Source organism: Hyperolius riggenbachi, chromosome 7 (assembly GCF_040937935.1).
Source record: "Hyperolius riggenbachi isolate aHypRig1 chromosome 7, aHypRig1.pri, whole genome shotgun sequence".
NCBI lineage: Eukaryota > Metazoa > Chordata > Amphibia > Anura > Hyperoliidae > Hyperolius > Hyperolius riggenbachi.
Genome location: NC_090652.1, coordinates 88,624,926 through 88,649,601, shown reverse-complemented (window position 1 = coordinate 88,649,601; position 24,676 = coordinate 88,624,926). Strand labels below are relative to the sequence as shown.

General features: G+C 43.3%; 1 protein-coding gene across 1 annotated transcript in view; it reads left to right on the top strand.

Annotated features, from left to right (window-relative positions):
- Nucleotides 1-12,505, top strand: part of PRKCB (protein kinase C beta) — a 401,807-nt gene extending 389,302 nt beyond the window's left edge. The window contains exon 17 of the mRNA XM_068244284.1: nucleotides 12,202-12,505. Within this exon, the coding sequence (XP_068100385.1) occupies nucleotides 12,202-12,354 (153 nt within the window). The 3' untranslated portion in view covers nucleotides 12,355-12,505. The remainder of the gene's footprint in view (nucleotides 1-12,201) is intronic.
- Nucleotides 12,506-24,676: the final 12,171 nt, after the last annotated feature.

Below are 24,676 nucleotides of genomic sequence, written 5' to 3'. Positions count from 1 at the left end.
GACGTCGTTGACATCGATGACATCATTCCGATCGTCGCCATGGCGACCGGGGAAGCCAAACAGGAAATCCCGTTCTGAACGGGATTTCCTGTTTGCTTTGATTGCCGGAGGCGATCGGAGGGGGTGGGGGGATGCCGCTGCACAGCGGCTATCATGTAGCGAGCCCTGGGCTCGCTACATGATTTAAAAATAAAAAATTTTAAAAAATAGTGCTGCGCCACCTCCTGGGCGATATAATTGTAACCCCCAGGAGGTTAAAAAACGTGCCTGAAGTGACATGATGAGATAAACCTATACACATGTAGCACTAGCCCTACTAACAAATAATCTGAAGTCCCTTTCTGTTTTCCAGTAAAGCAAGAGTTAAGCTGAGTACACACGTACGATAACGATCGTTCGAAAACGAACGATAACGACAATTGGACCGATAATCGTGCGTTCCAAATTTTCCAACGATCGTTTTTTTGGACAATAACGACCGTTATCGTTCAATCTGACCGATCCAACCCGGCGGATTTTTTCGAAAGATAATCGTTCAATCGGTGCAGTGTGTACAAAGATCGTCCGATAATGATTATCTGTGGAGTAGTACGCATGTTCTTATTGCCTGTCATAACGTCACTTCCGTTTGCGCACGCATTTTTTTATCGTTCGGCGTTCAGTACTTTATACTTATATCGTTCACGAGTGTACACAATCGTTCATTACGAACGATCTTTTCGGTCTAATTTGAATATCGTGTAAACGTCACGAGTCGTTCGTAACGAACGATCTTTATCGGACGTGATTAGAAACCTTTAAACTTGAGTTATCTATGCAAAATAGCTTGTGGACAGCTTGTTGAATTTAGTCCAGTTTCCTGAACAGTGAATAGATGCCAAAATAGCTGAGGAACAGTGAGACAAGGTTTCAATGAGGTTTTACTGCAAGAAAAATTCAAAGGGCCATTAGTTCAGGATTCTTTACAGCGAAATAAAGCATAGTGTGGCTTCTAAACAGCAGCAATGACAGCCTGATGAAGTCTTAAAAATAGTTATAAAACTGAAAATAAAAATAGGAGACTCTTTTCTATACTACTTTTGTTCTGTTTGTCATCCATAATTCACATACATTTCATTATTTCATAAGTTTATTTTCACTTCAGGCTTACTTTAAATGATTTAGCAAGGTTGGTTGGCACAAGGGGGGTTGACATCCTTTTCAGGGTGAAGAATCAGGCCTAAATGTGTTATATAAGGAGGCAGTCAGGTATTTAGAGCCTATAGAAGAAAGTTCTTTAATTCAGTCCAGCCAGTCTTGGAATCCAGACCTGTCCAGGCAGCCAAGTCAGTTTACTTTCCTCCTACTTAGCATAATAAAGTTTGCGTACTACATCATCATTCCATTGACGTCACTCCCTCTCTCGTTTCCAGAGCTATACTGGAAATTCCTGAAGAGTACTTACTATAGGTGTAAATGAAATATATATGTTATCATGTTTAATGAATACATAAATTGGTAATAGGATTTTTGTGTTTGCCCTAAGTTCAGCTTTAAAGTGGACTTGAACTCAGAACTTCCTCTCTGCTCTAAAAGATACGCAGCAGCATAATAACCTTTAAAATAAAACATTTCTTTGTTACAGAAGCTACACCTCATGCAATAAATCTGCAGTGTGTCTACTTTATGCTTTCATGGAAGCAGACATTATCATCCTGTGTTTACAAATTAGCTGCTCTGCCGAGGAGATTCTTAAGCAGACACAGCTAAGAGATCAAATTACAGTTGTGGTTAGTCACAGATGAGGGGGAATTAGATAGGCCAAACTTTCTAAATACATACAGGGTGTGTCTGTTTTCCCTCTGTCCTGTGCAAGAGTTCAGGTCCACTTTAAACCTCACCCTTGTCTTCTACAGTCTAAAGCCTCATCTACACGATACAATTCTTTGTGTCATTCGATTACGATTCTATTTACAATCCGATTAAATCCGACATGTCCAATGGCAAAATGAATTGAATCGAATCCCGATCGGATATGTCACATTTAATTGGATCGTAAATAGAATCGTAATCGAATTGCACAAAGAATCATATCGTGTAGATGGGGCTTTACATAAGCAAGTTAATTGGCTAGGCAGAGAACAGCCAATCACAATTCATGTTCTACTGATGTAACTGCAATAAGCTGAGGTCTGAGTGGTGGATGTGAGCTAAAATACTTTGCAGTATCATGAATGCCTTTCACAATGACTGCTCCCAATGTATTAAAAATATGGCAATAATTATATTATTGGTATCTTCTGTCATTTTTAAGTACTGACTTTCTTTTTTGTTGTTTTTTTTTTCTTTTTTTTATGAGATTGTGTTTGTATTGTTTTCATTTGATGATTTAAGTTATTGCAGGTTCCATGATTGTTGCATTGGTTGTAATGCTGGCCAGACACTGGGAGATTTGGTGTGAGAGATATGTGCCAGAACACAGGGTTTATTAACAGTGCAGTTGGTTAAACAGAAACTGTAGTGAAAATAACTTAGAGACACTGAAGCGAAAAAAAAAAATATGATATAGTGAATTGGTTGTGTGGTTGTGTACTATGAATAATTACTAGAAGATTAGCAGCAAAGAAAATATTCTCATACTTTTATTTTCAGGTATATAGTGTTTTTTCTAACATTGCATTATTCTATAATATGTGCAGATTACACAACACTCAGCATTCAAAATGAGTCTTTCAGAGCAGTCTGTGAAGTAATGACCTCTCCTCTAGCAGAGAAAAAGTAAATAGTCCAGGAACAGTTGAGATAATAATAAAAGTCAGATAACAGCCCTCTCCACGACTAACTTAGTCGGAGAGCTTTAGGGCTGGTTCAGACGGACGTTTGCAGAGCGTTTACTGCCAGCGTTCGGGGCTTGGCGTTAAACGCTCCCATTCAAGTGAATGGGAGCGTTTGTACCAAGCTTTCACGCGCGTTTGCACAAACGCGGCGTTCGGGTCCCGATTTTCACTGGCGTTCAAGGAGCCCCTGGAAGCTACATGTTGCTTCCAGGGGCGGTTAACCGCGACGGGTAATGTCCCTCTAGGGGAAAAAAAACGCGACCGCATCCAAACGCAATGCGAACGCTGCTGAAAGCCTGAACGCATCACGAACGCAACGCCAACGAACGCGACGCCTCCAAACGTCCGTCTGAACCAGCCCTAATGGCTTTTTTTGCATAGAGATAACAACTGGAGTTTCTCAACTCTTCTTGTACTGGAAACAATTAGACTGATGTATCTGATCTTAATGTTTTATTTCTTAGCTGTGCTACACATACAAATCATAATATCATAATTTTTTTTTTTTTTGCTTCAGTGTCTTTTTAATGAATAAAAGTACTTACTTTTTAAAATATAAATGATTTAGTCAATGATTGCCCTTTGTAAAATCTTTCACCACCCAGAACTACATTCTCAGATTCATCACAGGTGCCAACATCTTTAGCCCTGTCAGGTTCAGAGCTTTGGAGTTGGAGTCTGAATCTGAGCAATTTTGGGTACCTGGAGTTGGAGTCTGTGTTTTCATGAACGTTGGAGTCGGATGATTTGTGTAGTAACCCCACAGCTCTGGTCAGGTGCAGCTCTGGGGAATCTTCATTTACTGAGAGTTCCAAAGCCAGTACAAAACATACCTGGGCTCCCAGAATGCTTTGGGCGGAGAATTCCGCATAGCTAAGCAGCCTAGGCTAAGCATCAGTGGGAAGGCAAGGTTACTTACCAAAAAAAAATACAATATATAGATATAGGAATTGTTTATGATGCTGAAACCAGGAAAATGACTAACAGTGGGTATCCTAAATAATTTACTGCATTCTACTATAGGTCAGTACAGGCCCTCTTTAAAATGCACAGTGAAACTTCTTCACAGTAAAACAGCCACTCAGGTGCTGAGATTAAAGGAATACTGTAAGGGGGTCGTGGGAAAATGAGTTGACGTTACCTGGGGCTTCTAATGGTCCCCCACAGACATCCTGTACCCGCGCAGCCACTCACCGATGCTCTGGCCCCGCCTCCGGTTCACTTCTGGAATTTCAGACTTTAAAGCCTGAAAACTGCTGAGTCTGCGTTGCCGTGTCCTTGCTTCCCCTGGTGTCACCAGGAGCGTACTGCGCATGGAACAGACCATACTGGGCCTGCGCTGTGCGCTCTTAATGACATCAGCGGGATCGAGGACACGGCGACGCAGTGGTTTTCAGACTTTAAAGTGAACCAGAGGAGGGGCCAGAGCATTGGTGAGTGGCTGCGCGGGCACAGGATGTCTGTGGGGGACCATTAGAAGCCCCGAGTAACTTCAACTCATTTTCCCCTGACCTCACCCCCCCCCCCCCCCCTACAGTGTCACTTTAAAATAAAATGTTTGCTGCACATTATAGCACCTGTAAGGGAAAAATAGTCAAAGATAGATACTTGCCTCAATAAAGGGAAGCCTCAGGATAGACCAGAGACTTCCTCTATCCTGCAAGACCCCACTGATCCAGTGCATCCCTCTGAACATATCGTACAAGAGCTTATCAGATATCCCCTTATGGCCATGCTCCTGTCAGAGTATGAGCTCAGCCATATTGTGCATGCGCAAGTTCATGTCTGTGCTGTAACACAAAGCCGCTCATGCAAGGCTTTTTCCTCTGTGCACAAGTGGCTTTGTGCTGCTGCACAGGCATGGGCCACACCCGCACATGCTCAGAACAGCCGAGCTAGAAGTGGGTCCCGGCAAGCAGCAGTGGGGTTGAGGATGCCATGATGAGCCTCTCAACCCCACCACTAAGGTAAGTACCCAACGTTTACTTTTTTTTTTTCTCACTACAAGTTTGCTTTGAATATGTCCAAGATCAAATCTGCCAGTGTGGGGCCAACATTAGAGTTGCTTGTGTGTAGCAGAACTCGTGAAGAAGGATTTGATTAGGTGATAATTTGTATGGCTCCAATTTGCAAGGCACCCTCATGTGTCACTTCTGTTTCATGTGTCGGCTAGAAGAGGAAGTGGTCACAGCAAATCAGAGCCTTAAAAATCTATCACCTGATCAAACTGACCACAAGCTTTATCAGGAGTTATGCTTTATACAGTAACGTACTAACGGGGTGGCGGCAGCAGTAAACCACTCTGGGTGTCACCATGGTGGGGGGGGGTGACACCAGAGACCTGCAGCTGCCCGAATGCTGAGTCCACTACATCGCCGAAGTCCAGTGATATCCGACCTCCTCTCAGTGCTCACCTCCCCTCAGTGCTGGCATGTCTTCCTGCATGTGTGTAATAACATGATACAGGAAGTACACGCCGGGTGCTAGGGGGAGAGCTGAACGGTGGCAGGAGGATGCATCATGGACTCTGGCGGTGGACCAAGTGAGTTAATGGCATGCTGCAGCTTCTTTCCGATGGCAATACTCTGCAGTACCAGTGTTAGGTGAAGGTGAACTGTAGGCAGAGTCTATAGCATAGGTGGGGTGGGTGCAGAGTTTGCATTGCTGATTGAGGTACCCCCACCCCACCTATGCCTTAGAATCTACTCACCTAACACTAACACCTTATTGGAGCCCCCACATATACTGGCCTAGCCTAACCCCATACCTGCACTCAACACCTTCGCCCATACCTACACCTAGCACTGGCCCCCCCACCTATGCTTAACACTAACCCCCACCACATACACCTATTTAACCTCTCTTATACCTACGCCCAACACTAGCCCCTCCACTCCCTTATCTACACCTAACACTACCCTCCCTCACTCTCATATGCCTAACAATAGCACCCTTCCACACACACACCTACCAATGCCTAACCAGAGAAGTGTTGACCACACTCTCCGGGGGGAGATCATTTAATATCCAGCACTGGGTATGCCACTGGCTATATATGAGAGCAACTCTACTGAATACCTTTGAAAGAGGTAGCATGAAGGTACTCGCAGGCACTTGACCTCATGCAGGAGTGACCAGTTCACAAACAATGAGAGAAACAGCACAGCCCTTGTTCTGCTCCAACCACAATTGCTTTCAAGCAGAATTAAAGTTTTCTAACCAACCGCACAGCAAGCAGACATCCTTCCATTTGTAGGATGAAAATGTCAATAAAATGATTTTCCTTCCAGTATAACCGGTTCATTCTGTGTAGTCATGGCGGCAGAATCTATGCTGAGTATCCATGTGAAGCAGAGATCACAGCAGGCCCGGGTGGAGGTACATCACTGTGGAGACAATGAGAGCTTCTTATTACTTAGTGCCATAATTTGCTTTGTATAGTCAGGCAGTGTTATGTGCCTGTGTCCCCTGTAGTAATCCTGAGCGCAGGTCAAGGGGACTACTGAGCCCAGGTAGGTTAAGGCCTAGTTCACACTTTCACTGCTATTATTAATAAACATTATAAATCGCCAGCCTATTACGCAGCGCTGTACAATAGCTAGAGGAGACATTACAGTATTAACCATTGTTACACAGGGACATTACCGCTTTTTAACAATGGTACACAAAATAGTGATATAACAATGTAGGGACAAGTATAGTAGATACGTCACTGAGTCCATATGGTGGCGGAGAAGGGCCCTGCCAAATACAATCTAGGGGGGGGGATCTAAAAGGAGCACTGGAGGGAAAGTCCAAGGGAGGCTATCTTCTGTACAGCGCTGCACAAGATGTCAGCGTTATAGAAATGTTTATTATTGTAATAAATTAAAAAAAAAAAACAGCCTGCCAGCACTGATCAGCCGCTGGCAGGCTGATCGCTGGGGTCGACTGTTTACAGTGACGAGTGCGTTCTCCTGGCAAATCTCGTTCCTTGCGAGATGAAGCCAAATGGCATCGCTGAGGAACAACAGAGCCGCTCTGCCGCCGACAATCTCCGTCAGGCGGTCGGCAAGTGGTTAATGGGCATCTAAAGTGAATAACTTTCTTTGGGTTTATTCCAGCACCCTGAAGTCATCTTGGTCCCTCGCCATCATTCTGTGCTGCCCTGTCCAGCTGTGGCTGGGAGCATTCTGTGCATGTGGCATTCCAATTTATACGAATTGTGCAGAACAGAACATAGTCAGAAGGCCCCTTGCCCCGCACTGCCTCTTGTTGGAGGAGTACAGAATAACTGTGAGGGCACAGAAAGACTGCAGGGACTGGAGTAAACTCCAGGTAAGTTAAACTGGCCACTTTTATTTCACTTTAGGCTTGCTTGAGGTTGAAGGTGGGTGAACCTTGTGGGGGTGGGGATTGAGCAAGTGATTCAAGTGGTGGACATCAATACAGTGTTGAAGAAGCAGAGAGAGTGCGTTGAGGAGTATCTCTGGATGAGATCCAAGATTTATAAAGTGGAGATATACAACAAATAACATTTGTAAAGCGCTTTTCTCCCGTAGGACTCAGATACAATAATTCCTATATTTCGCATAGCGCCTTTCTCCTGACTCAAAGCACTTACAAAGCAGCCACTAGCACGCATTCAGAAGGCAGTAGCAGTGTTAGGAGACTTGCCCAATAACTCCTTACTGAATAGGTGCTGGCTTACTAAGCATTATGGGATGGAAGTTTGTTGCTGTCCTACCTATGCCAGGGGTATTTGCATTCCTAGCTATCAGTTCAAATGCGTTTTTACACAAGTGTGAATGAGGCCTAAGGCCTCGTTCACATCTGCTGCGCTGAAAAACGTGTGAAAGCGCGTGGTAAAAAACGCATGCGCTTGTGCGCGCTTTAGTGCGCGTTTCTGTGCGTTGTGCTGAGCTTCTTTAAAGCACGTTTTGCTTGTTGTACCAGCAGCAGTTGTCAATAAAACTTTGCTTCATATGTAAATGTTTTTTTTCTCCAATTAGGGGTAAAAAACGCATGCGCTTCTATGCGTTAAAAAAGCGCACCCATTCACTTGCATTGATGTGCGCTTTCCAGCTCAATGCACAGAAATGCATGCAACCCTACGTTTCTGTAACGCTGCTCAGCGCAGCGCATAGATGTGAACCAGCTACATTTAGTTACATGGGAAAGTAAATACCTTGCTGATCGCACAGGGCAGTGCACTGTAAAAAGCGCACAGAAACGGCCCTGATGTGAACGAGGCCTTAGAAGGGACCTAAAATGAGACCTGGGAATTCATAGCTGGGTGCAAACTGAAACGGAAAGGCACTTTTTTTAAAATAACATTAAATATTTAGTAAGGCAATATGGTTGCATTATTCGTTTTAACACTGTTACTGCCATGGCACCCCAATAATTCATAGTATAAATTGTTACTGTCTGCTTGTACTCATAGTAAACTAGCTGCAGTGTGCATTGGTCCCTGTCTGGAAAATCTGTTCCTATCCTGTTTTTTTCCTTTTGTCCTTTGGGTCTGCACTGCTTTTATCGGCTGAAAATCTAGCCGAGCACCTATCACGTGCGCAGCTTGTTACCATCCCTCCCTCCAGATCACCCCCCAAATTAACTGTGCTCCCCGGGGCCCCTACAATGTCTTCGGCAGAGTAGGGTCTCACCGGTCCAGGTGGGGGCCCCCCCTCTATCAGTCCTTTGGCTCCCAGCTGAGAACAGTTAAGTTGGGAGGAGACACCCCCTACAGGCTCTGGGGCAATTGCCTCCTTTGCCTCTATGAAAGTGCCAGCCCTGAATGTTGGCTGCAATGTTGCCCGAGGCATGAAGTCCTGATCCCTGCCTGAGGACATGCTTTGTACGTGTGTACCAGGCTTTAGTGTAATGCTGGATATAACCTATATTAATCCTGTTCGGAGAATGAGATCATATCCTGGTAAAACCTCGGCTAGCAGGTCCTCGCGGTATGTAAGGGGTTAAGTATCAGGAGGATCCATCTTGTGATGTGAACTCTCAGTGTAACCCTAAGGGCACAGCTAGAGGAATGGCCGCTCTGTAAGACTAGCATCCTTATTTAGTGGAAGAAAGTAGCGGGGCCTACATCCGTGCAGCGTGCTCTGTGTAGCATGGTAGAACGGTTGCTATGGTAACTGTCAGAACATGTGAGCTTTGGGCATCTTGTGGAGAGATGGGTGAAGATCTGCCATTGCTGCGGGGAATTAACCCTTCTGCTAATAGCAGCTATAGAATCCTGGGTGGGAAGATCCTTCCTGTCTTCCACGCAAGAGCCTTGCAAGTAATAAAACGTCTACAAACCTCTGATAGGCTTAATAGGGCTGAGGTAGATGATGAGGCGTTAAGTGCAGCAGCTCGGAGGTCCCATTCAGAATCCACCTTGGCTGTAGCTGAGTGAGCTGCCTGCTGCGAGTTACTGCACTGTGTGTAGAATCATCAATCGTTGTTCTTAGTTTTACTTCAAGGGAGTCTGCATTCTTTCCAACTACAAGTAAACCTCATCCAGTAGAAGAAAGGCAGGGTGCCAGTCCACCAAAATCAGCACTTTAATAAACCAGTGACAGCATAACGTCCATACAAATCAGAATCCATGTATTTATTTGGCCAAATAAGTTTGCACTTAAAATGAATTTGACTTGGCATTTGCTTAACAGACACAAACAAAACAACACAAGGACAGATAGTATATATATTACAGCAGTGTTCCTCAACCCTGTCCTCAAGGCCCACCAACAGTGCATGTTTTGTGGAAATCCACAGAGGTAGTCGATCAGCTCTGTTGAGACACTAATTGCCTCAGTTGTGTATGTTTATGGTTTTCTGCAAAATGTACTGTTGGTGGGCCTTGAGGACAGGGTTGGAGAACTATGTATTACAAGTCAAGGACAGTATGTACGTTCTAATGGCAGTAAACAGGGGGAGAAGTGTTCATTTTCAGTTCTACGATGAAATGCTTTCCAGTCCTAGGAGATCTAGCATGGTTCTGCATTAAGCATGGCTACCGCCTGAAAGAAAAAGCTATTCCTGTGCCTGGAAATTTTTGTTACAACTGACCGGAATATTACTCCTGAAGGCATCAGCTGGAAGATGGAGTGAGCAGGGTGAGAGGGGTCAGAGGCAATCTTGGTCTCTCTCTTTCTGCACCTGGTAACGTAAAGATCCTGCAGGTAAGGTAAGCTTCAGCCAATTATCCTTTCCGCTGTTCAGCTGATGTGCTGCAGTCTCACCTTTTCTAGTACTGAGCAGGAGCTGAACCATACAGTCATAGATGATGTCATGGCGGATTTGATGATCGCAGTGAAGAACTGCACCATTTATTTTTGTGGTAGGCCAAACTTTTCCAGCTGCCGTAGGTGGTACATCCTCTGTTGCGCTTTGGTAGTGACAGTATTGTCCCATTTTAGGTTGTTGGAGATTGTAGATCCAAGAAAGTTTAATGGTTGCTGTAGATACATTTATGGTTAGGGGGAGGTCTTATAAAGTCTACTATCATCTCCATGGTCTTATGAACATTTAATTCCAAGTTGCTGCTGCTGCACCAGGAGGAACGCTGTCCCACTACATGCCTGTATGCAGACTCATACCCATTTTGTATGAGACCAACTACTGTTGTGTCATCTGCAAACTTCAGAACCCTAATAGATGGATCTGTGGAGATGCAGTCATTGGTGTACAGGGAGTAGAGCAGCGGAGAAAGCACACATCCCTGGGGTGCTTGCTCCAATACTGACTGTTAGGGCTGGTTCAGACGGGCGTTTTTGTGGCGTTTAACGCAGCGTTTCAGACGCAGCGTTTTTTGGGATCTACTGCCATCCCATGCAAGTGAATGGGAGCGTTTAGAGCTGGCTTTTGCAGGCTTTCATGAAAGCCTGGCAGTAGATCCCAGCGTTGCGTCTAGTCTCAAAAGCAACATGCTGCTTTCAGAGGCAGTAAACGCGAGGAAACAATAGCAGAGACCAGAACTGCTAGCCTTGAACGCTTTTCAAAAGCCTTCAAAAGCTAGCTTTTAAACGCTGGCGTTTGAACGCAATGCCAAGCAAAAGCTCAGCAGACGCCCGTGTGAACCAGCCCTTAAAGAGCTTGCTGTGTGTTTTCTCTGTCTAACTTGCTGTCTCCTGTTAATTAAGACTTTGGTTATCAGACCCGGAGGGGGGGGGGGGGGGGTTAACAGACTCTGGCCTGACAGCTGTTTCGCAGTCTCTTCTGCTGCTTCAGAGGCTACAAATAGTTGCTATTTATGGCCTCTGAAGCAGCGGTAAAGACAGCGAAACAGCTGACAGGCCGGAGCCTGTTTACCCTTGTTTATATGGACGTTGTGCTGTCTCTAGTTTATTAAAGTGCTGATATGGTGGATTGGTACCCTGCCTTTCTTCTATTGGATGTAATATTTGCTGGAGCCCTAGCTCACCACCTTAAAAGTTACTATCGTGTCCCTGTCAGTGCATTCGGTGCCATCCTCAAAGTTTGATCTTTACAATTGAACCTCAGCTTGTTTTGAAGATGCTGTTCAGGTAGTATGTCTCAAATCAAAGCACCTGTGCATATCACCACCACCCTTTACCCCCCCCCCCCCTTTCCAGATCGCCACCATCCTTTAACCCCCCCCCCCCTTTCGCATATCACCACCACCTTTAAACTCCCCCTTCCCATATCACCACTACACCAGCCCCCTTTAACCCTCCTCCTTTCCCATGTCTCTGCCACCCTTTATCCCAACGAGGGGTATCGAGTGGCAGCTTGCTTACACCCCTTCTAGAATCATAATTGGGAGGAGCAGAGAGTCAGGTTTGCCACGCCCTCTACCAGAAGGCAACTTCCACCTAAAGAAGAGAAGACCAGCAGCAGCAGAGGTCACATGATCATGGTGCAGATCACTAAAAGGTATTTACAGCTTATGTATAGAAAAAGTGTCATTTGGAGGGTAAGGTGGGAAATGTGGCCAAAACTGTGAAGACACAGAGGAATGTTAAGCCGTAGGTTGGCCTGCTGTTCCTTTGTATCATCTCCAAGACTTTCAATGTAGTTTTGCCTGCAACATGCTAACGGTGGTTTCTGTGTGTATTATACGATGGTATCTGGAAGCTATGAATTTTTAGGTATTTATTTTGTGTGAAGCAAGTATATTTATTCTGTACAAAGCATACTCCTTTTTTGAACAAGATGGCTGACAGTCTGTGTGTATGAAGTGGTGGGTGTGAATGAATTTGGCTGCTTTCTTCACCTTCATAACATTCTAAAGACACTTGTCAGTTTGGAAGAGCCAAAGCACCATTGCAATAAACGTGTTTTTATTGCAAAGATAAAAATGGCATCTCGCCATCCCATCCATTTCTCTCTCCCGTCATGCTGTGCTCTGGATAACAGAGAGTTTGTTCACTTCTCCCCTCCGCAGAAGGACAAGAGAGACACGTCAAACTTTGACAAGGAATTCACCCGGCAGCCCGTGGACCTAACCCCCACGGACAAACTCTTTATCATGAACCTGGACCAGAACGAGTTTGCTGGATTCTCATACACGAACCCGGAGTTTGTTATCACTGTGTAAAATGAATGAATGAGCCCGACGTGTACGGAAGGCCTTCACGCCACATCCTGGATCTGTTGGGTAGGACCTCAGCTACATGGCCAACTCAGTCCTAGCATCTGACATCTAGAAAGCTAAAACTGTGGTAATCCTTGTACTGGGACATAGTGATTAGGGATGGCAACCCTTAGAACTCATGGAGAAGCATCTGGTCAGCTGATAGATGTGTAAGGTTCTGATTTGTTGTGATGACACCTTGGTTTAACATATGATCATTACCAGCAAGTCTATCAGCTGATCACATGCTTCTCCGTGAGTTCTCCTAAGCATTGCCATCCCTAATAGTGATAGCATCCAGTTCACTGGTTGGTTCGCTGGCTGGTTGGTTGGTCAGTCCTCACACAGCAAACATTAAAACCAAGAATACTTTTTAGGCATCTCTGCTTGGCCTGCAGAAAAGCATGACCCTATAGGCTGTGCTGGATGTGGGATCCAGCAGAGCTGACTAACCAATGAGGTGGTAGGTTCTGGTCACATGGTTGCCTAAAGACAAAGCGACCTTGGTTTTATCTTCACCCAAGTCTGCTCCTTATACTAGATGGTCAATGAGTTGCATGCAAATTTAAAACAAAAACAACCCAAATTGGCAGGAAGTCAATTTGGCTCATTCCAATTTGCATTACATTTGGATACAAGCTCAAATTATTAGTATCTCTTTAACAATATCTTCTAGAGACTAAAGGCTGGTAGACACTTTTAATCATGATTGGCCATTCACTGACCAATTTTACCGCCACCATGTAGTACTAGAGTCAACAGATATTGAATACTATAAGCAGATAGGATAATGTAGGTATACTACATGGAAGAGGTAAAATTGGTCAGTGAGTGGCCAGTCATAATTGAAAGTATTTACCATGCTTAAGAATGGTAATGGAATGCAAATAATTTTAGAGTTGATGTAGGATTATGCAAATGTATGAAGATTAGAAATAGACAAATCTGATTCAATCCTGGTTAGATCTGATTGGTCCATTTTTAAGCTGCTTAAACTTGCATACAAACTTGTATAACATCAACTTGAAAATTATTTGCAGGTCATTGATCATCAATGAGGTATACTAGGCCTCAGTAAGGTATCAATGAGGTACACTAGGCCTCATAAAGTTAGCTTATTGATCTGCCTCCCTATTGAGCTGTACCTGAATAACGTTTTAATAATAGAGGTCTATGATTACTACAAAAAAAATGTAAAAATATTTTTAATGTATTTACGAATCTTTCAACTGATGTCAGATGTTCTGTTACAAAGATGTCCATGTATCTAGTATCTTCAGTGTATGAATGATTTTACTCCATTATCACTTTTCACCATCAGGTGGCGCTGCAGGTAAAATCTGTAATTATAACTTCTGGTCCTGGTAAAACACGGGGAAACTCTATGATCACCATAATATGCATAATTTCTGTCTACAGTAGAAATAGCCTTCAAATGAGTATTATAGGGAACATTGTGATATTCTGGTACCTTTATAGACATTCGTGTAGCAGCAGCAGGGCAAAACCCTCAGCATACTTTGGGCCTGATCCATTTCACTTTTTCTCCTAGGTCATATTTTTACACATTATCAATAAAATGCATTTTAGACCACCACTTAGCAAAAAAATACTCAGTCATATTGATAGTACCTTTTCACCTACTTTCCGGTAGTTTTTCAGTTGAAAACTTCCAGAAAGGTATTTTAAACAGGAGATAAAAAATGATTTCCTAGGAGAAGGGACTTATGGCCTTTGTCTTTCAAGCCACCAGCAAGGATGAAAATACTCAGAATAATTTTGACAGTATTTTTTCAGCTACGCTTTGGTTCTTTTTCAATCGCAGACTGCTAAAAATTGTTCTTTTAGACAGAAGATGAAAAATTATCACCTAGGACAAAACTTGAATAAGGGCCTATGGCCCATGTACAAATAACTTGTTCTGAGTTTTCTCCTAAGTGATAATTTGAAACTTGTCAATAAAATGCCAATTGAAATGAAAAATTATCTCCTAGAAGAAAACTAAGGTGAAAAGTATGCTTTCCTGTACCTGGTAATGGCCTCTATTCATAAAGCATTCCCGCATGCGGTAATGCTCAAAACAGCTGACTTTACCGACCATTTAGCAAAATGTCAATTCATAAAAGCTGTTACCGCATGAAAATCTGACATTCCTGAGCAGTGCGGAAATTAACGCCTTGTGCTGTGATTATCTCAACACATGTCACTACATGTCAATTCATAAAGATTAGAGCAGGCGGTATTGGGACGGAAAATACCGCTTGCTTTGAAGAGGTGATAAGGGTGCGGATAACAGCAAAGTTAATGGGGACAGATCTCACAGGCAGCAGCGCGAGAGCAGAACAAAAAAGGCTTTCCAGAGTACCCCAGACTGTGTTTTTTAACCTCTTGGGTACCTGTTTTCTTATGTATTTTACACAGAAAGCCTGCATGTGTAACATTTCTTGAAGTTCTTTTAAGCTGTGGCAATTAAATGATTGTTTAGAAAGACTAATAGACAGATTTAGCGCAGATTCAGGGCAAACAGAGGAAGTTTAAAAAAAAGTACAACTAAAGGGAAGTTGTGGATGCCTCTTTTATTGTAAGGCTGTCTCTGCACGGAGAAATGTAACAACTCAGGCAGCTTCTCATGTTACCGCCAGCTTAGATCGGTAAATCCCCGCATTTCTATCACAACTGTAAACATTGCTATGAATTAGCACACAGAAGTCTAAAATATCAAATGCTGTATTTTCCCCACAAGATTTTTTCCCCGCACAGCCTTTTATGATTATGAATTGACCCCACTGTGTGCAGCAGTGAGTTACCATAACGTAACACTGTGAACATAGCATAGACTTCTTATTACAGTGCGATAAGCTGCGTTATAAGACTTTATAATGCAGCAATGCAACCACCTACTGTGAACCTAGAGCCTCTAACTAGTTTTTTAGCGTTCCAAAAGTTGGGGAAAAAGTATCCAATTTATTTGGGGTATTTCCTTGCTTGCTGGTGGCCTAAAAAGATTTTTATGACTGAAGGTGTGAAATGATCACCTAGGACAAAACTCAGGAGAAAAAGTGCACTGCATATGCTTTTTTCTCTTTTAGAAGGGCTTCTTATGGGGAATGGGACACCCCTCACTTAGGCCTATAGGCAATTCCCTTTTCCTCCTGAGTTTTCTCCTAGGAGATCATTTTTCATCTGCTCTACAAAATAACTTTTCAGCACTTTGAAATTGCAAACGTATCACAAAGTAAGTGAACCCCCAAGGTAGTTTGCCTTATTAAAACAGAAGGTATTTGCAATAATTCAATTTTAAGTGATTAACTGTGGTCCACAATGCATCACTACTGAACATACAATTTATCTATCCCAAGGTAGGTGAAAAAATGCTATTAAAATTATTTTGAGAATTTTCTTGCTTGCTAGTGGTTTAAAAAAAGGTCAAACATTGACAAGTTGTGAAAATATCACCTAGGAGAAAGCTCAGGAGAAAAAGTTGATTGCATATGGGCCGTAGGGTTATATGCACTAAACTGCATTAAGCAGGATTAGGTGTGTAAAGTATTGCGTACAATGAGCGCAATGCATTGCATGTAAGGTATTGCATTCTGCTGTACTCATCGTGCAGTAAGATTTAACTCACATTATTCTGCTTAATGCAGTTTAGTGCATGCACCCTATATCTACTCCAAGCACTGCTGCTGACAGGAAGTGATGTTTAACCCTCTGGGGGATAAGCTCGGGGTAAGCCGCCACAGAGGATTTCTCAGGCCCCGGTGGGCCGATTTGCATAATTTTTTTTGTTGCACGCAGCTAGCACTTTGCTAGCTGCGTGTATATACCGATCGCCGCCGCTACCCGCCGTGCCGCGCCATCCCCCCCCCCCCCCAAGACCCCGTGCGCAGCCTGGCCAATCAGTGCCAGGCAGCGCTGAGGGGTGCATCGGGACTGCCTCTGACGTCACGACGTTGTTGACGTCGATGACGTCCTCCCGATCGTCGCCATGGCGACGGGGGAAGCCAAACAGGAAATCCCTTTCTGAATGGGATTTCCTGTTTGCTTTGATTGCCGGAGGCGATCGGAGGGGGTGGGGGGATGCCGCTGCACAGCGGCTATCATGTAGCTAGCACTAGGCTAGCTACATGGTTAAAAAAAATAAAATAATTTTAAAAAAATGTGCTGCGCCGCCCCCTGGCGATATTATTGTATCGCCCAGGAGGTTAAAGAGAACCAGAGACGAAGCACCCTCATGTATTTTACCATATATGTCAATGAGAACATGACAGTAAACTCCTACTCTGCTATTTGTTTCATTCTTCTCTGCTAAATCTGCCTGATTATCACATGTTTATAGCAGAGTCAGTCTTCTGTGATGTCTTTTCAAGCCCAAGTCAACCCTCTTGTGGCTCTGCTTTCCTGCTATTTATTCTCCTAGCAGTAAATCAGAGCCACAAGGGGGCAGACTTGGGCTTGAAAAGACATAACAGAAGACTGACTCAGCTATATACATGCGGGGCAAAGCTAGACTCGGTCAGGGGTTCTAATCAGGGCTGGTAACAGGCAGAATGAGCAGTGAACAATGAAACAAATAGCAGAGTAGGTGTTTACTGTCATGTTCCCATTGATATATATGATAAAATACATGTGGGTGCTTGTCTCTGGTTCTCTTTAAAGGGGAACTGAAGAGAGAGGTATATGGAGGCTGTCATGTTTATTTCCTTTTAGACAATACCAGTTGCCTGGCAGCCCTGCTGATCCTATGCCTCTAATACTATTAGCCATAGCCCCTGAACAAGCATGCAGCAGATCAGGTGTTTCAGTGGTTCAGACTTATAAGTCTGATCTGACAAGACTAGCTGCATGCTTGTTTCTGGTTTTAATCAGATACTACTGCAGAGAAATAGACCAGCAGGGCTGCCAGGCAACTGGTATTGATTAAAAGGAAATAAACATGACAGCCTCCATATACCTCTCTTCAGTTCCCCTTTAAGTCTTGTCAAGTGGAGGATGCTGGGTAAAGAGTGAAATTTCTGTGTCTGTGACGGATGTTGAAAAGTACCATATGTAAGCATTATGAGACACAAACCACATTGAGGATGTTATTCTGCTTGTACCATATGAATGTCCAATAGGACAAATGTTTCCTATAGGGGCCCTATAAGTGCAACTGCAGCTAATAGGATTAGACACTACAGCAGGCATTAATAAAACCCTGTATGAAGAGTTATATGGAAGCTGCCATCTTTATTCTTGCCTACAACATACTTCATTCTGCAGTTCTGCTTCTGGCACTCTGAGCCACTGACCCTGGATGCTGGTTGCAGGTGTGTCGTTCAGGTGCTAATGAAGCCATGACTGCAGCATGACAGCTGGGTTACTGCCATTTTTAAAATGGGAACTGTTGGCAGCCCTCATATTCCTCTCCCAACATTTATTTTCTGGCAATGCCCCCACTGAAGATATTTTCCTCCCTTCCTGATGACATGTATGTTGTAAAAGGGCCATCTCGTAATTTGGACACCTGGTGAAGCCCCTAGTAGAATATTAGTAATATTACCAATATTCTACTATTGAGTGCTGGCTAATAGTAACATAGCATAATACTAACCACCATTACTTACTCCTAATGCTAACCTACCAACTGCCTACTCCTAGCACTAACCCCCTTCCTAATTTAGCATTAATGCAGACATGCAATATATTACTTACTCCTGCTGTCTCTATTTCTTGCTCTGACGATATCTGCCCTTACCCTTCACTGCTATATATCATCTTCTGGGGTTCAGCTACATCCTGTGCCTTCAGTGTCCAAATTATACTGTAAGCGCTGATATAGCTACAATTAACATTGCAACCGGTGCACAGAGGTGCCCAAATTACCCACTTGGTCCTGTGAGGGTAATGCTGCCAAGCATATTTTATATATCCTCTCTACCTCCATGTTCCTGCAGGCAGTGTCACTGGATTCATGGGAGGAGGCAAGAAGTTCAGCTCACTGCAGAGTAATGAGTGTCACCAGATCAGGAGGTGGGCAGAAATCTCCCACTACCGCTACATCAAAAATCATAAGATTCTAATCATTTCACACATTAAACAAAACATTTGCTGGATATCTGCTGAAAAGTAGAGATTAAATTAAAGCTACACTAATTTATTTATAGTATATATATTTTTTTTTCAATCTACTAGAATTAGAATTAGGGCTGGCGCACACCAATCGTTTTTGGTAGCGTTTTCAAAACCGCTGCCGCCTGTGAAAGCGCTTGGCAAATATATCTCAATGGGATGGTGCACACCAGCGGATTGAGGTTTTTGGCAAACAGCAAACGTGGCTCCTGCAGCTTTTTTGCGGTTTGCAGATGCGTTTCTGCCTCAATGTAAAGTATAGGAAAAGCTCAAACCGCTGTTTCAGTGCAGCTACATGTGCTATATTGTGCTCTGGGCGTTCCTGTATTCCCAGAGCCTCTACAAATCTCAGACCTACACACTGCATTAAGGCCTTGCCTTCTCATGAGTCTTTGCTCCGCCCCTTCCTGCTGTCTACAAAGCAGAGCTCCTTAGCTGCCAATAGCAGGAATATTGGTTTATGGCTGAATACATAGGAATGGGTTCAGAACAGAACACAAGTAGTTGTGAGCATTTTGTGGTGTAGCACGGTGGCGTAGCGGTTAGCTCTCTCGCCTTGCAGCGCTGGGTCCCTGGTTCTAATCCCAGCCAGGGCACTATCTGCAAAGAGTTTGTATGTTCTCTCCGTGTCTGCGTGGGTTTCCTCCGGGCACTCCGGTTTCCTCCCACATTCCAAAAACATACAAATAAGTTAATTGGCTCCCCCTAAAATTGGCCCTAGACTACAGTACTTACACTACATAATATAGACAGATGGTAGGGATTAGATTGTGAGCTCCTTTGAGGGACAGTTAGTAACAAGATATATATATACACTGTACAGCGCTGCGTAATATGTCGGCGCTATATAAATACTAAATAATAATAATAATAGATGGCCAATGGAAAGCAAATAATTCTGGCTTGCATGCAAACTGTATACAATTTTTAATTGGGCCAATCAGTATCTGTATTAAGTGCACTTGATTAACCCAATGCCTAGCTGCATACAGTTTGCATGCAAAAAAAAAAAAAGTATTATTAGCATCTTGTTGACCTTCTTAACAATTAACTAAAAACTAGGTTGTGACCAACAATTCAATATATTTACATTGTGGATTTTACTCCTGTTTTATAATAATACCCTGTCACCCCAGTATGTACAGTATACAGTGCTATGTTGTACTTTGGCTGCATTAAGCACTTATTTTAGTTTGATGTACTGTATGTGCTTCTAAATGCTTCCATTTCTACCCCTGGTTGTAAATTATCCTCTCCATTCCTTATTGTACCTTTACAGACATTATCAGCAATAAAGCAAACACTAAGGATGAAGTACAGAAAATTAGTCAGTTATATCCTGAAACAGAAGTTTTAAATGACAGGAGAGATGATATTTCTCAGGCATATGAAAACTCTAGTTGTAAGGGGCTAGTGGAATATTAACCACTTAAGTACCAGTGGTCTCTGCCCTCTTAAAGAGACACTGAAGCGAAAAAAAAAATTATGATATTATGATTTGTATGTGTAGTACAGCTAATAAATAAAACATTAAGATCAGATACATCAGTCTAATTGTTTCCAGTACAGGAAGAGTTAAGAAACTCCAGTTGTTATCTCTATGCAAAAAAGCCATTAAGGTCTACGACTTTCAAAGTTGTGGAGAGGGATGTTTTCTGACTTTTATTATCTCAAGTGTTCCTGGACTATTTACTTTTTATCTGCCAGAGGAGAGGTCATTAGTTCACAGACTGCTCTGAAAGAATCATTTTGAATGCTGAGTGTTGTGTAATCTGCACATATTAGAGAATGATGTTGTTAGAAAAAACACTATATACCTGAAAATAAAAATATGAGAATATTTTCTTTGCTGCTAATCTTCTAGTAATTATTCATAGTACACAACCAATTCACTATATCATATTTTTTTTCACTTCAGTGTCTCTTTAAGGACCAGAGACCACTGGTACAAGAAACGGGCGAATACCGACTAATTGTCGCTCATACCGCTGCAACTGCCGTGCACGCTGGGAACCTCAGCAACTCATTCTGCCGTCTCTTTGACGGCAGAGTTCTTGTGAGCCGGTCAGGAGCTGCTTTGATTGGCTCCTGACCTTGCCAGGCAGGATGGCTTGCTAGGCAGCCATCAAAACAGGGCATAGATTTCAATTAGCGTGGTTAGATACTCAACTATGGAGAGGGAAAGCCCTAGATCCTATAGAGCTTTCCTGGTCTTCTCTCCATCTCCTTGTTCCACTACAGGGCCCTGGTAACTTTCTTTGACCAGCTTGGTTGAATACCTATTCGGGCCTCCTTGGGCAGCCGTCGGAAGTACTTGTGTTCCTGAGTGCTTCCAAAGACCAGCGGATCCGTACTGCGCCCATCTTTGTAAGTAGTCGTGAATGCGTGTGCTTCTGAAGCCTGCCAAGGAGTCCCAAAGGTACGGAAACTCAATGAGGGACAGTGGTGGAATAAGGATAGAAAGGCTCTATGGGCTTCAGAGCCTTCCCTCTCCAAAAGTGAGTGTCTAACTTAATTTTTTTTGCGGCTCACGTCAGTATTGCTTTACTCATGACCCCTCCCTTCTCATGACTCATGCAGGTGGACAAAAGACAGTCTTCAGAAGGGAAGGTGTGAGGAATGTTCATTAAATATGATTAAGGTGCTAATTTTTCCAACTTGCATGGAAATTTTGTGTAAATTGTTTGCAGCCTGTAAATGGACCAATCAATATGCATTACATTTGTGTGCAAGCAAAAATTGGCTTCTCATTAATCATCCCTAGTGATCATGTGGATGGATGTTGGCAGGTAGGCTTGAGTGAACTGCAGGATTGTTTCATATGGCTGGATTAAAAAAAGAAAAGAAAAAAATTTTATTACACATTTTTCATGTTCACTGTAAAACTTTGATTTCATACTCATTGTCCCAATACAGGATCACTTTTAGTGTAAGCATGATTCATGCTTTTAGTTGAAAACCGCAGAGCAGTGCTTTTCAGCGCTGCTAGACTGTAATGAGAATCAGTCTATAGCGGCACTCAGTGAGTAACGTCGGCTCCGTCTTCTGACTGAGTTGCTTAAAAAACACAATAATTCGGCCTCCAGCAATCGCTGGGAGCCGAATTATTTCATCCCCCCACTATCCATTGTGGCCTGGAGGGGGAATAGTAATTAAAACGGCCCGGACTTGTGCAGAAGCAGGATCAGCCATTATCCGGCTATGTCCTGCGCCCAGGTCTATCGGCGCCGATTTCAAATGTACTTGAAAGCCGAGCTAAAATCCAGAAATCCAAGTGTATATTATATTGTTGATCTTTTTACATGCATGCTTGAGTATAGGCACACTAACGTTAAGCAAACCCAAGTCCTAAAACACGACCAAGTGATGAACTACTACCTAATTAGAGGCTACCTATGGTGAAAACTCTAAGGGCCCTTACACACTCCACGCGTCAAGTAGCATTAAAGGAATACTATCGATTGAAACAACTTTTTTTTAATACTCTATATTAGTGTACACATTACCACTAGTGCTAGGGGCACTTTATTTATTCACCCAGGTCTCTCTCCCTCTATTTCTGCTTAAAAATTCATTTCTCACACAGCTCACAAATATATTTCACTGCGTCACTCACAGCATGCAGGAGACATGAGGAGAAATAGGCTGATCTAAGGTGGTAACAGGTAACTAAATGAGCTGTAATATTGCTCGAATATAACTAGCTATAACACTAGTCTGTGTTTACACTCAGACTGGTTGCCTGGCTGCCTGCTTGTGATTATTCACTCCAGGCTGCATCCACTTTACAAGCTGCTGAGAGGGGCAGACCACTGTTTACAATTAGCATTATTAGTATCTTTATCAGTCAAGAGAAGCAAAGATAATAAACACACATTGCTAGAATCTTTAACCCCTTACCACCATATCAATAAGATTATTTCAGCAAGGCGATAATTAAACTATAAACTGAGGAGTTGATAGCAACTCCCCTGTGCAGAGACATGGTCTAGCCCTCTGGGAACCGTCAGTATTTAGATACATTTTGTATCTAAAACTGACAGGATTTTACAGCTGAGAGGAACAGCTGTGTGAGGAATCAAATTTCTCCTAGTTCTTGTCCTAATGTGTGCTACAACATACAGCATTTAAAAATAAATGCACAGATCGATAGTATTCCTTTAAATCGCATTGAAACTGACACACTAACACAATGTGACTTTTTTCCCATAGCGATGCAACTTTTTCTCTGTTTGCAGCTCACACCTACTGCGTTGCGATGTAACAAAACGGTGCGTTGAGACCCAGTTCACAGTGGCCGTGCGTTATGCGTCAATGTGCATCAGGCTCTAATGTTAAACAAATAGCAGGGCAAGCTTGTTTAAAGATAATGCAACTTTAATCGCAATGCGCATGCGCCTTTTGTGAAGCTTGCACCTTTTAAGTGAGCACGTGCGCAAATATGGAGGGGAAATTGCGGTACTTATCCATTAGCCGGGCGCATCCGGCAGGTGGCGACAAAACTCCACCAGAGTTACATCTTTCCCTACTATCCATGACGGCCTGGAGGGGGAATAGTAATTAGTGCCACCTGCCGGATGCGCCCGGCTAACGGATACGTACCGAAATTGCTAACCAAAATTGATCAGCTGTGCGTTGTAATGCATGCAACTTTTTGGGACTTTGTTCCGGTGCAATTTTTTTTAATTACTGCTACTGTAACAAAACGCATTTGGTGTGAGGGCCCTTAGTCAGTGGCAACAGATGTAATAAAGTGAGCTGAACTCTGTTCAACATTGAAGCCCTCCATAGCATTAAAGAGAATCTGTATTGTTAAAATCGCACAAAAGTAAACATACCAGTGCGTTAGGGGACATCTCCTATTACCCTCTGTCACAATTTCGCCGCTCCCCGCCGCATTAAAAGTAGTCAAAAACAGTTTTAAAAAGTTTGTTTATAAACAAACAAAATGGCCACCAAAACAGGAAGTAGATTGATGTACAATATGTCCACACATAGAAAATACATCCATACACAAGCAGGCTGTATACAGCTTTCCTTTTGAATCTCAAAAGATCATTTGTGTGTTTACCTTCTGTCCCCTTCTTCTCTCAGGCACTGAACATTACAGGCTTCCTGCAGACAGCTCTGCCTGTGCCTGTGTTTGTAATTCCTCAGTATGTGTCAGCCAGCTACTTTCACAGCCTAACAGAGGAGGATTTTTATCCAGCTCTCTTCTATCACTGATAAGATAGCAGAGAAGCTGCTGGCTTATGTAAATAAAACACACACTGGAGTGTGCATAGAGGAACAGACCAGCACAGAAGAGTTGGCAGCCTTCCAGACACAGGCCGACAAGTCTGACAGGGGAAAGATACATTAATTTATTACAGAGACCGTGATAGTACAAAGTGCTGCAGTGAGCCAGAACAGATTAGAATAGGTTTAGGAACTTGTAGGATGGTAGAAAAAACGTTGTAATTTTTATTACAGAGTCACTTTAAAGAACCAATAGGGAGCTGTAAAACATCAAAAGGGAGGGACCTCCTACTTATGCCTTCAGCAACAGGTGGAGTTTGGGACAAACAACCATTTTGCTGTGTGGTTATCACTAAGGCAACCTCTGATTTTTGTATCTTATGTGCACCTCCGTTTTCACATTAAGGGCCCGTTCAGATCACAAATGCGGATGGACATTCGTGCGGAACGCATGCGGAAACGCAACGCGTACGAACGCACGCCATCCGCGTTTGTGTGCGTTGCGTGGCTGATCCCATCACTGAAAAGTGAATGGGACAGCCACACGTTTTAGCAAAATCTGCGTGCAGCATGCGTTCCCGGACCGCACAGGTCCGGAACACATGCAGTGTGAACATCAGACATTGCACTCTATGCAATGTCTGATGTCGTGCGTGTCGGCCACCTGCACGCGTTTCCAAAACGCGGCTGGAAACGCGTGCAGTGTGAACGGGCCCTTACTGTGTAGTCAATTTATACTTTTGAACAACTGAACCTGATTTCTAGAATGATCTGCTGGCCCTTTGAATTCATGGCCATCCATTTCTGCAGCGTATAAATAATCCTGAGTATACACACATATATGTACATACAAGCACGTGTGTATCAGAGATCTAGATGTATGCCTTCAGGGTGGAATGCAGTGCTTGTCCAATTATTTATGTCTTCATGATGTCTT